This window comes from Muntiacus reevesi, chromosome X, assembly GCF_963930625.1.
Source record: "Muntiacus reevesi chromosome X, mMunRee1.1, whole genome shotgun sequence".
NCBI lineage: Eukaryota > Metazoa > Chordata > Mammalia > Artiodactyla > Cervidae > Muntiacus > Muntiacus reevesi.
This window is the reverse complement of record NC_089271.1, coordinates 121,250,682-121,263,629: the sequence shown is the minus strand read 5'-3', so window position 1 is coordinate 121,263,629 and position 12,948 is coordinate 121,250,682. Positions and strand designations below refer to the sequence as shown.

At 47.8% G+C, this 12,948-nt stretch overlaps 1 protein-coding gene across 1 annotated transcript; it reads left to right on the top strand.

The window, feature by feature from the left end:
- The first annotated feature begins 753 nt into the window (after window positions 1-753).
- RAB33A (RAB33A, member RAS oncogene family) lies at window positions 754-11,715 on the top strand. The gene is made up of 2 exons (XM_065914923.1): window positions 754-1,318; window positions 11,200-11,715. Exons 1-2 carry the CDS (start codon window positions 1,061-1,063, stop codon window positions 11,653-11,655), a joined length of 714 nt encoding a protein of 237 aa, XP_065770995.1. The 5' UTR covers window positions 754-1,060; the 3' UTR covers window positions 11,656-11,715.
- Window positions 11,716-12,948: the final 1,233 nt, after the last annotated feature.

Here is a 12,948-nt window from a genome sequence, read left to right as displayed (position 1 = left end):
GCCCTCTGCCGCGGCGGGCCTTCCCCATTGGCCAGCCAAACACAACCGACCGCAGCAGCCAATGGGAGCCACTCTCCTGAACATTCAGAGGATGGGTGCTCGTGGTGTGATGAGGGGAGGTTGGCGCCTGGCACGCGCCCCCCTACATCTGGCAAGTCGGTGACAGAAACAGTAACTCGCCCTACACACGCACACCCGTGCCCCTGCCTTCCCCCTCTCAGCTGCGCGGGCCCGCACAACCCCTGGCGTGTCTTGGCAGCGCCCTTCCCGGCTCCCTGGGGCGCGCGAGCGCACCTGCTTTCTCAATAAGACAGAGCATCCCTTTATCTTAAGACTTGGGAGGGGGCCGCGGAGGCGGGGCGCAGCTGCCCGCTGCTGGAGAGGTGAAAGAGGTGTCTTCGTCCCACATCCCACCCCCGCCGAGTAGTGTCGCTCGGGGGTCAAAGTGCTCTAGAGACCCCCGAGGGTGCAGCTCTCTTTGTCCTCCCCAGCTGTGCTCCCAGCCCGCTGACCCCGAGCGCTCTGAGAAAGTGGGAGTGGGGAGCCCGAAAGCTATAAAATAAATGGGGGCAAGGAAAAAGGAAGACCATCCCGAGCTGGTGTGTGCGGATCTCCCCACCCACCCTCTCCTTCTTAGGCTTCCTCCCTCCGGTGTGTCCCTGGGGTCCCGGCAGGGGCGGGTTTATGCAAAGGCGCGGTGTTGGCAGAGGCGGCCTGGGGAGCGCCTTAGGATCGCAAGCCGGAGGACACAGGCACAAGGAGAAGGCTCGCCGGCTCTCCTCCATCTCTCCTCCCCTCCCCGGCTTTTGTGTCGCTGTCTCTGAGCTGCTAGGAGGGTGCGCTGGAGGAGGGGGGCTGGGGTGAGAGGCACCCCCTTCACGCGCGCGCGCGCGCACACACGTTGTCGGCGCACGCACACACGCGCGAGCACACACTTACAGACACGCACGCACACACATACACACGCACAAAGCTCGCTCGCCTCGAGCGCACTAACGTGGCCGTTTTCTTTGTGTGGAGCCATCGAGGGGGGTTGGGGCCCCGGTCTGGTCCGGGGGAGATGGCGCAGCCCATCCTGGGCCATGGGAACCTGCAGCCCGCCTCGGCCGCTGGCCTGGCCTCCCTGGAGCTGGACTCGTCGCTGGACCAGTACGTGCAGATTCGCATCTTCAAAATCATCGTGATCGGGGACTCCAACGTGGGCAAGACCTGCCTGACCTTCCGCTTCTGCGGGGGTACCTTCCCGGACAAGACTGAAGCCACCATCGGCGTTGACTTCAGGGAGAAGACGGTGGAAATCGAGGGCGAGAAGATCAAGGTGATTCAGACGGTCAGGTCCAGAAAGGGAGGGATCTGGGAGGGGGTCTTGCCAGAGGTATCGCTCTCGTGGTTGTAAATGTCCAGCGTGTGGTTGTGTCGCCGCTTGCTGAGCCTAAGACCCTCCGCAAGTCCTCATCCCTTTTCGCCTCTCTCAGTGGCCCAGTTCCCACCTCACCCCCCCCCCCTTTTTTTTGAGGGCTGGAGGGAGTGGTTGCATTCATGCCCTTTGCCCTTGCCTGACAGCTCCTGCCAGGAAAAGCCGGTTCAAACCCATCCTGGACCCTGAGCCGGGAGCAGCGGCACCTGTGGGCAGAGGGAGGTATGAGGGATCTCCGTCCTGGTCTGTGGAATGGATCCCAAAGCACTTCACATATCTTGAGGTCTCTTCTACCTCCTGAGTGCCAATAGGTTGCACAAATCTGCTTTGGCTAAGCCCTCAGGTCTTGGCAGTGGGCAGGCCGCGGTGGGGTGGGGTGGGGGGACGGAAATCCATAAAGAATGAAAAGTACTGTATTTTAAATTAAAATTTATAGTTGAGATTAGGGCTGGTTTGGAATAGGAGTGGTGTGCAGTGGTTCTGGCACAAAGCCATGAGCCCTTTGAAAGAAATTGACACAGGGTTACCTGCCCGCACTTCATAACAGATAAAACTAGTTCTTTTGGAAGAGCACCCCTCAAATGATAGCTTCTTTATTTGTCTGGGGTACCTAATGCCTGTTACCCATTCTGTTGGTATTGTCTTCAGTGGGCCTTTGTAAAGATGCAGGGTGACTTATGTGACAGGCTCAGGAAAGTGTCTTGGTGCCCCCCTCTCATTAGTTTGTCAATAAGTACAGATATTCTTGTCTGACCATTTGTGCTCACTTTCAGATCAGAAAAGGTAGAAACTCAAGAGGACAGGAATATTTCAATGTGCAGAAGATGGAGGGAGGGAGGACATGGCAAGGGCAGCTTCATGTGTCAGGGGAGCAGAGGGGGCAGGGTTATGGACAGAAAAGACACCTCGAAAGGCACTGGGCACTAAAGACCAGCTCCTCTAGAGCCACAGCTGGCCTTTTCTCAAGCCTATGGTCAGACACTGTCAGGTGAAGTTAACCCTCCCTTTCCATTGGGCAAACAGCCCAAATGACCATAGGACCTCTCTTATGAATGATGTAGAGAGAAGGGCTGAGTAACTGGGGAGGGTGATGAAATGCTCTAAACCGTACAAGATTCCTGACTCCTTCGTTATTAAAATGAACAGGTTTTAAAATGGCTTCAGAGACCGGTCCAAGGCACTTGCTGTCAGGAAGATAGGCAGCTCAGTACTGATAAGGGAGTGTTCTTGAGAACAACTGACCCCAGGATCAGGAAAATAGGGTACTGTTTTGAAATAGTGACCTTTTTTGCCCCTCTCATTTTGCCAGGCGGCAGCGGGGTGGGGGGTGGGGTGGGGATTGCTACATTTCCTTTTAAAAGTCAAAGTAGGTATCTGTCTCCATCCTTCCCTAGGGCTCTTATGTCTGTCTGTTTGGCTAGGACTTCTTTAATGTAAGGTTGTAAGACTCTGGAATTTCTAAAACATGCCTCTTAAAATCTAAAATAGAAATATACTTATGGGTGTGTTCTTAAACCCTCAAAACCTTTTGAATCTAATTCTATCGTTTGTTTAACATCATGTCACATTGAACCAAAGAGTCCTTTACATTTAAGAGAGGGATAAAGAAGCCCACTTGAAATTTAGATGGAGGAAAAAGGAAGTGTTTGGGAGTCTAGAAAAGGAGAAGACGGTGAGAGAAGAGGAGGAAGCCAGAAAGTGGAAGATGAAAACGAGTGGAAGAGGGTCACTGCCCAATGGCCTTGGGGGAAATTTTGCAAAGATTCCTTCCCTTCTAACATCCAGTACTTAGTCAAACTGGATTTTACAGTGTCCGCCAAAGATTCCGGACCTTTCCCCAGATGGCAGAGCCTGTGACAGTGTGACTCACAAGAGATGGAGCCCAGCACAGCACCACGTGCAGAGAAGTGCTTAATACAGGTTTTTTTAGGAAGATGATATTTTCAAGAGGATGAAACCTTGTGACACTGCTCGTGGACGAGCCCTCTGAGTACAGATTCTGAAGAGGCTCAGGGTAGGATGTGGGAGCAGCGGGATGGGGACCCTGCCTCCAGCAAGGCTGCTGCAAGCCCAGGGCCCAAGCTGGCAGGTGAGACCGGAGTGTCTTTGGGGAGATGGCAGAGCGCAGCAGCTAGCACAGGCACTCCAGGGGGGACAGTTTTGCCACAAACTCTGACTGGCCTGAAGTGTCTCAAGGAACGGGTGCCAAACCCATGCTAGGAGGTGACTGTCAAAGGCTTCTCTTTTGGGGAGAGAGAGAAAAGTCTCCAAACTGAGGCAGCCCTAGACCACAGGTTCAGCAGGAGAAGGCTGTCAGGCTCTAAAATGGCAGTGCTGGGACTTCCCTGGTGGTCCAGTGGTTAAGACTCTGCACTCGCAATGGGGGGGGGCGGGGCAGGTTCAGTCCCTGGTGGGGGAACTAAGATCCTGCATGGCAGAAGCATGGCCAAAAAACAAACAAACAAGCTACAACACCAGACAAAATGCCAGTGCCATCTGTAGGGCCTTAAAGCCCCATTTGGTGTCGGCAATCTATGTGTCTGCCACCCCCTCACGACATTTATAATCCAGTATTTCCTGATTCACAAGAACATCAAGAAAAGTCTGCAGCGAGTCAGCAATAATCATAATAACAATAACAGCAACTTCTATTTATTGAAGAAACAAAGAGCCCAGGGTAGACACTTTCCATGCACTATCTTGTTTGATCTTCTCAACAGCCCTATGAAATTAGGACTATTATTACTGTTCCTGTTTTATGGATAAGGAGACCAAAGTTAGAGAGATGAAATAACTTGCCCCAAGGCACGTGGATCTGAGCTTCCGTCTTTGATCCTGGAACCCCAGCACTGCGCCATCTCACTGTCCTGCCTTCCCTGTGATAGGGCCAGCTTTCAACCTCAATTCAGAGCCCACGCATTTTGTCACTGCTTTCTCCTCCAGTCGGGCAATATCTGGCTGGGAGGGATTGTGCGCAGGGGGAGGTGGCATGCCAGGCATCCAGCCTCATGGGATCCCGGGGGCCCAGGGTTTCAGCCCCTGGACCCATGAGCCTTCAAGAACGCCCCCTTCAGCTGCACTGCAGGCATTGTGCTGAGTACCTAGGTTTTCCTTTCTGCCCCTTGACTGTCTTACCTTGAGTGTAAGAATCAGAGAATGTTCAGAGATGGACGAGACCTCAGAGCATCTCTAATCCAACTTCCTTGTTTTACAGAGAGGAAACTCAGGCTGAGAGAGGGAAAGTGACTCACCCAAGATCACCCAGGGCCTGGCCTACAGCTCAGGTCTCCTAATTCCCTTGTTGGTGCTGTTTCTACACACTGTGCTGCCTGGCTTGGAAAAGTTCGTAAATCCCCACACTGGGCCAGCCCCGTGGTCCATCCAACCCACAAAGTTACCTGGGACAGGGATACAGTGAGACATCATAGGGGAAAATTGACAGGCCTTCTTGACATCAGCCTAGGAAGGATGGAGGCCTCCCCCAACCCCCAAGGGAAGGGTGGAACTTCCTTGAATGAACATTAAGTGTCTGTCGTCTTACAGGTTTAGCTAACACATATGGCTCCTGTCTCAGTCTGAAAGCATTGGAAAATGCCAAATAAGACTGGGTGTTTGGGGGTGGGGAGGTAGTAGAAGGGAGGCTCAGTTCTAATTTTTGAGCACCTCTTTGTAGATTTTTGTGGAAGCATCTTCTCCTGTGCAGTTGGGTTCCTCCTACACGCCAGGCACACCCTCTGCCCTAGCCTCTGGACCAGGCATTCTGTGGTCAGCCATGGCTGAGGGCAGGTGCCGCTCAAGACTGTGGATTTCTCTTCCCCCGAACTCACTTGGAAAAACACCCTCGTGTGTGTTACATTACCGAGTGGATGGAGGCTGAACTAAGTGTTCCCTCAGAAGCTGCCTGCAGTCAGAATGACATCATGTCTTCCTTAGGGCTTCTGAGCTTCTATCTTCTGCCAGTTAGCTTAATGGTTAATTAGCCATCAGTTTGGTCGTTTCTCTGTCTCCATTGCTGCCTCTCTTGCTGTGTGTGAGTTTCTTTGTCTCTCTGTCCGCCTTTGCTATTCTCTGTGTCAGCCTGGCATGTGAAGCTGGGTGTATCTTAGATGCAGATGGGATGGTCCAGCTCGCTGAAGAAAGACTTGTCTTAAACTTTCTCCATGACCCCCTCGGGCATCCTCCAAAGATTACAGATATACTTTCTCCCTTTCTCCATTTCTACCCTCCCCCACCAGCCTCCAACAGAAGGATATTCATACCTCATACCTCATGTGTAGAAAGATACCAGATATCTTCTCTAGGGAAAAGAAATATCTGAGTCACCTAAGAGCACATGCAGGGGGTGAAGGATTTGCTCAGGCAGCCGTAGCCCCAGGAAAATGGTTTACAAGACTAGAGGTATCTTTGGTAGCTCCCCTGTGCCCCTCGATGCTCCTCCAGTGTCCCCATCACTTTGGGCCCGACCCCAGCCACCAGGGCATGTTGCTGGCCTTCCTCTCTCTTCCCCCTCCCCACTGATTGCCTTTGCCTTGGCTCTAGCTCATCATCAAGAAGCCAAGATAAAAAAAAAAAAAAAAGAAGAAGAAGAAGCCAAGCTGTCTCATCTTGCTTTCCAAGATGAGAACCAATGGGTTAAAGGAGCAATGCTACTAGGACAGGGCTTATGGGGCCCCTGAGACAATGGCAACAACTAATATTTGCAGAACACTTTGTATTGTGCAAAAGATCTTTCTCGCATGTTATTTCCTTTGCCTAGTCATTGACTTAGTTAGTGAGAGGAGGGGCTGGAACCCGCGTCTTCCAATTCCATATCCACTGCTGCATTTCCAAGGGCACCCGCTCAATGAGCTGTCTGGCCAGACTTGGTGGTGGCGGTTTCGGGCCAGGGATGAAGGGGGAGTGTATTGGGCACTGTGTCCTGTACTTATGAGGATGCTAATCCTCACAGCATCCCTACAGGACTGCTGTGTTTATCCTTAGTCTCCAGAGGAGGACGGTGAAGATAAAGTAACTTGCTTAAGGACACCTAACTAGTAGGACGTGATTGGGCTGGGATTTGCACCCTCGTTGGTTTGACTCCACTAAACCCCACTGGTCCTTGGAGAGAAAAAAAAGGGGCCTGGGGGCATATGTGTGGTTTAGGGGCAAGCGCCAGTGCTGGCCACCGTGTGGATGCTGTGCCCACGGCGGGAGGGGGGGAACTGGGTGAGGGAACGCCAGCTGCCAAAGGGGGAGGAGCTGCTTTCACTGTCCAACAGAGGCGGGGGTTTATGAGGGTGCCGAGAAGGATTGGGACACCAAACCCCGAAACAAAATGAGGTCATTCCTGTTCCAGAGAGCCTGACTCTCGCGCTATCCCTTTGTGATGGCTCTTGAAGCCACAGCACTGGTTCTTGTGATTTTCTGCTCTGAGCAGTCTGCTTCCTGGCTCCCCTCTCACCACAGAGAGGGGTTGGAATTTCAAGCCCCCAAATCAAAGGTTCAAGTCTCCACAGGCTTGGGTGGCATGCATCATTCTGAAGCCCTACCTTAGAAAAGCCAAACAACCAACCTACTCAGCCCCAAACACCTCACACACTCCCACCCATGTTCCTGCTAGTAGCAGGTATTTTTAGAGTCCTGAGCTCATGGTGTTAAAGCATCCGCCACACGCCTGAGGGCTGGTAGGGATTCAGCCTTATTCAGAGGCAAGAGTTACGACTACCGGAGGGTAGTGGTGGGGAAACCTGGAGCCAAGTGGTAAGGATATTCTCTGGTGATACTTGCCCTCTTTCCACTGACCTCCATTCCTCTCTTGGCCTGTTCTCCTCTTTCTTCCTGCTCAGAGCACCAGAGAGGTGGAAAAAATGAGAATCCCTTCTGTCTCTGCTTGCTGAAGCAAATCAGCCTTTGAGGACTTACGTTTTTCTGGGTAACCAAAGTCGAATGTTGTCTCTGAAATCCTTGGCAGATACCTAGGATGTCAGATGGATGGTAGTTTTGGTGACTCAGGCCAATACTGCTTTTTGATCATGACGACAGTATTAATGACAAGCATGATGATGAGGGATCTGATGCAGAAAAAGACAGCTTACAGTCTATCTGGAGGGGTGCCAAGAACACTGATGAAACGACTAGAGAACAAGTATGCGTGTGTGCTCAGTCACTTTAGTCGTGTCTGACTCTTTGTGACCCCATAGATTGTACCCTGCCAGGCTCCTTTGTCCATGGAATCCTCCAGGCAAGACTACTGGAATGGGTTGCCATTTCCTTCTCCAGGGGATCTTCCGACCCAGGAACTGAATCCAACCAAGTCTCCTGCATTCTTTACCACTGAGGTGGATTCTTTATCACTGAGCCACCTGGGAAGCCCAGAGAACAAATAAATATATTCTAGATGGTGTGGTAGAGACTCAAAGTACAATAAACATTCCTAAGGAAAGAGAACTGAAAAATTGGAGAAGGTTTTAGGAAGAATATGATCTGAGCCTGGAAGAATGGGTGGGATTTGGATAGAGCAATTTGGGGGTAACCACTGATATAAGGGAAGGTGGACTAGTAGGACCAGAGGTACAGAGGACAGAATGAACCAGGTGTAGCTGAGTACCTGGAAACTAGGTTGGGTGGGGTCGAATTGTGGCAGACAGAAATGTTTCTATTTTGATGCCATATGCAGTAGAGGGTTGTTGGAATTGACTGAAGAGGAAGTTGACACGCTGATACAAGCAGGGATTTAGGAAGGCTGATTTGAAAGCAGCATGCAAGAGCTACTGGGGTGAAGGCATCTAGAATCCAAAAGCCTTTGCTGTAGTCCAGAAGTGAGGAGAGGAGAATCTGACCAAAATACATGGAAATCTGAATGGAAGAAGGTGATGACTTGAAGATCGTGCCAAAAGAACATGGCACCCATCTCCATAAAGGAGATGAAGGAAAGCCTGGATGATGAAAATTGATGCTCAGAATGGTGACTCTAGTTCCCTATAAGTTGTTTACCCAGCAAAAAGATTTAATTATATTTACTAGATTATACTTACTGACTGCTAATTCCAAATAAAGGTTATACTTCATTTTAAGAACCGTAGTAGTCAATTAGTGACTATAACCACATTCTCTTTCATAACTTAGAATTGTACAAGGCCTTGGGACAATTGTTCTCAGCATGATTTCCCTTGTCCAAGACTTTGGATATATAAAGGAAACTAGATTGGGCTGAATGTGTGTAGACTCCGGAGCATCCCCTGGGAACTGTATCTTTATGTATGTTGCTAATTGGCCTTTATCCCAAAAGCTAAGATGCAGAAGAAAATTCCAATGAGCTAATTTACCTTTTACCTAAGAAAGAAGTGAATTTAAAATAAATTGAGCCACAAAGCGAGATTTTTTTTTTCAGTGGGTTTTGTCATACATTGATATGAATCAGCCATAGAGTTACACGTATTCCCCATCCTGGTCCCCCATCCCACCTCCCTCTCCACCCGATTCCTCTGGGTCTTCCCAGCCCACCAGGCCCGAGCACTTGACTCACGCCTCCCACCTGGGCTGGTGGTCTGTTTCACCACAGATAATATACATGCTGTTCTTTCGAAACATCCCACCCTCACCTTCTCCCACAGAGTTCAAAAGTCTGTTCTGTACTTCTGCGTCTCTTCTTCTGCCCTGCATATAGGGCCATCGTTACCATCTTTCTAAATTCCGTATATATGTGTTAGTATACTGTAATGTTCTTTATCTTTCTGGCTTACTTCACTCTGTATAATGGGCTCCAGTTTCATCCATCTCATTAGAACTGATTCAAATGAATTCTTTTTAACGGCTGAGTAATATTCCATGGTGTATATGTACCACAGCTTCCTTATCCATTCGTCTGCTGATGGGCATCTAGGTTGCTTCCATGTCCTGGCTATTATAAACAGTGCTGCGATGAACATTGGGGTGCACGTGTCTCTTTCAGATCTGGATTCCTCAGTGTATATGCCCAGAAGTGGCATTGCTGGATCATATGGCAGTTCTATTTCCAGTTTTTTAAGAAATCTCCACACTGTTTTCCATAGTGGCTGTACTAGTTTGCATTCCCACCAAGAGTGTAAGAGGGTTCCCTTTTCTCCACACCCTCTCCAGCATTTATTGCTTGTAGACTTTTGGATAGCAGCCATCCTGACTGGCGTGTAATGGTACCTCAGTGTGGTTTTGATTTGCATTTCTCTGATAATGAGTGATGTGGAGCATCTTTTCATGTGTTTGTTAGCCATCTGTATGTCTTCTTTGGAGAAATGTCTGTTTAGTTCTTTGGCCCATTTTTTGATTGGGTCATTTATTTTTCTGGAATTGAGCTTCAGGAGTTGCTTGTATATTTTTGAGATTAATCCTTTGTCTGTTTCCTCATTTGTTATTATTTTCTCCCAATCTGAGGGCTGTCTTTTCACCTTGCTTATAGTTTCCTTTGTTGTGCAAAAGCTTTTAATTTTCATTAGGTCCCATTTGTTTATTTTTGACAAAGCGAGATTTTAACACTGACTTTATTTTCTTTAAAAAGTCATACAAAAAAATTTAAAACCCCAAAGTGATATATACTTATAGTAGAAAATTTGGAAAATACAAAAAAGGAAATAAATATCACCTAAAATCCCACTGTTCATAAATAATCATTAATATTCTAGTTTTGTACACTTCTGATCTTTCCTATGCATATGTCTATGTTTAATTTTTACAAAAAATATTGGGACCATAGTGTACAAAATATTTTGTATCCTCCTTTTTAAGCTTGCATCTTGTGAGCATTTTTACACCATTTATTCTTTCTTTTTTGGCCATGCTGTGCAGCTTGTGGGATCTTAGTTCCCTGACCAGGAATCAAACCTGGGGGCTTGGCAGTGAAAGTGCACAGTCCTAACCACAGGACTGCCAGGGAATTCCCACACGACTTATTCTTTGAAAAAAGTATTTTAATGGCTGCATAATAGCCCATTGTGTAGATGGGCTTCCCTTGTGGCTCAGCTGGTGAAGAGCCCACCTATATAGATACACAGATGCATTTTAGCTGTTTATCTCCTAGTGAACATTTAGGTTGTTTCCTGTTTTTTAAAAATTGATTAAGATCTTTGCACAGAATTTTGACCACATCTCTCTCTCTCTCTTTTTGCTTCCCCCTCAAGTTTTATTGAGATGTAATTGATGTACATCACTGTATAAGGTTAAGGTATACAGCATAATAGTTTTAGTTATATATGTTGTGAAATGATTACCACAGTAACTTTAGTGAACACCCATCATCTCATACATATACAAGAAAAAGAGAAAGCAAAAAGAGAGAAAGTTTTTCCTTGTGATGAGAATTTTCAGGTTTATTCTCTTAACAACTTTCATATATATCATACATCAGTGGTAACTATAGGCATCATGCTGTATATTATATTGCAACTACTTATTTACATTATCTGCTATTTCGCTATTTCTTTTGTATAGATTTCTGGATGGGATTCTAGGCTCTAAGAATTTTGTACATTTTTAAGCTTTTGATAATATTGCCAAATTGCCCTCCAGGAAAGTTGACCAATTTACACTCCAGGTTTTCAACTAAAAACCTTAAGATTTTCAACTCAAAATCTTAAGAGAGACTTAATAAACCCTGGAAGAAACTTCTCTCTCTACTTTGAAAAAGACCATTCTGCCAATTTGTCAAAGAACCACTTCCTGTGTCAGGGCTTGTCACCTCATTTTTATAATGCCACAGAACCATGTTTTCTCCTATCTCGATTTTATGTTTCCTTTTCTGACTCCAAATATCGATCGTTTGTGTCTTCCAGGTTCAGGTGTGGGACACAGCGGGCCAGGAACGCTTCCGCAAGAGCATGGTGGAGCACTATTACCGCAACGTGCATGCTGTGGTCTTTGTCTACGACGTCACGAAGATGACATCCTTCACCAACCTCAAAATGTGGATCCAAGAATGCAATGGGCATGCTGTGCCCCCACTAGTCCCCAAAGTGCTTGTGGGCAACAAGTGTGACTTGAGGGAACAGATCCAGGTGCCCTCCAACTTAGCCCTGAAATTTGCTGATGCCCACAACATGCTCTTATTTGAGACGTCGGCCAAGGACCCCAAAGAGAGCCAGAATGTGGAGTCAATTTTCATGTGCCTGGCTTGCCGATTGAAGGCTCAGAAATCCCTGCTCTATCGTGATGCTGAGAGGCAGCAGGGAAAGGTGCAGAAACTGGAGTTCCCACAGGAAGCTAACAGTAAAACTTCCTGTCCCTGTTGAAGCCAAATGGTGTAAATACAAGAGCAATTATCACTGGAGGGTTTTTTCTTTCCCTTTTTTCCGTGCCTGCGTAACACTGACACCTGCTTGTTTCCACACAAATTGATATTAAAATAAAATTTGTATAGATTATCACATGCCTTCATGTCTTGCTTTCTTCCAAGAAGACATTTCTGACTGTGATGAGCAGAAGAGGCAGCTCACCCTGCTAGATAGGCACCCTTTCTATCAGTCTTCTATGCCGACTGAAATGCTCATCCTTTGAGTCACTTCTTCAGGACTAATTCATTCTCTCATATGGTGTCATCAGTGGGCAGAAGCCCCCAGAGGGGGTGGAATACAAGCCAGGTATGTGATTCTTGAAAACCAATGCAAGGGGAGGGATAGAGAAGTTCTAAAAGGAGATGTTGACTCATCATTCGTTTCTAGGTTCCCTGGGTGTTGAAATTAGGCTACTCTTCTTTTATTTCCCCAAATTTAAAAATACAAAGTGTAAGTTACCCAACAGGCCCAGTTCTTTCCCATGCCCTTAGCTCCTGTTCCCCATCTTTCACCAAGCAGCCACGGGTACCAAAAGTATTTCTTTACCCCTGCCCTTTCTTGAAGAGGGCAGGGTTCACGTTAACATTGATCTATGATGCTCCCAGCTCTTTGCTGGGTGCTCTGGAAGAAATACAGCAGGATGATCCACCCTCTACATTCAAGGACACTCTGATCAAGTTGGGAGAACAAGGTACATGCTGAAACTACCTGGGAACAAAAATTAGTCCAGAGTATTACCAGGTGTAAGACTGTGCTATGGAAATTAAGAGCATTATGTATTCAACATCATGGAACGGTCACCAAAAAAAAAAAAAAAATCACTGAACTTATTTTGGTTGTTGAAGAAAGTGTAATGTTTGGTTTGGTAAAGAAGAGGGGAGTGGGCAGAGATAGGGAGGCAGGAATGAGCCTGTGGCTTGAGCAGGAGGGCAGCTAGGAGTCTGGCCTACTGACAACCGAGCAGCCCTCATGGGGAGTCAAGATTGGAGAGGCGCATGCCCCAGGCTGGGGAGTTTATTGCTTTTTGAGTCAATGGGAACTTTCGGTCTCCGGCAGAAGTCCTATAGGTATTTCTTGTATGTCAGGTCCTATGGATATGACAGCTCCTCGTCCAATGGCTAAAATAACTAAAAGTCACTCTGAAGGCATATCCACAACAGCCCCAGGGAGATTTTTTGGCTTAGGGGTGCTGTTGAAAGCAGCTCTCTTGTTGGAAACCCAAGAGGAGGGGAGAGGGTTGAAGACGGCTGC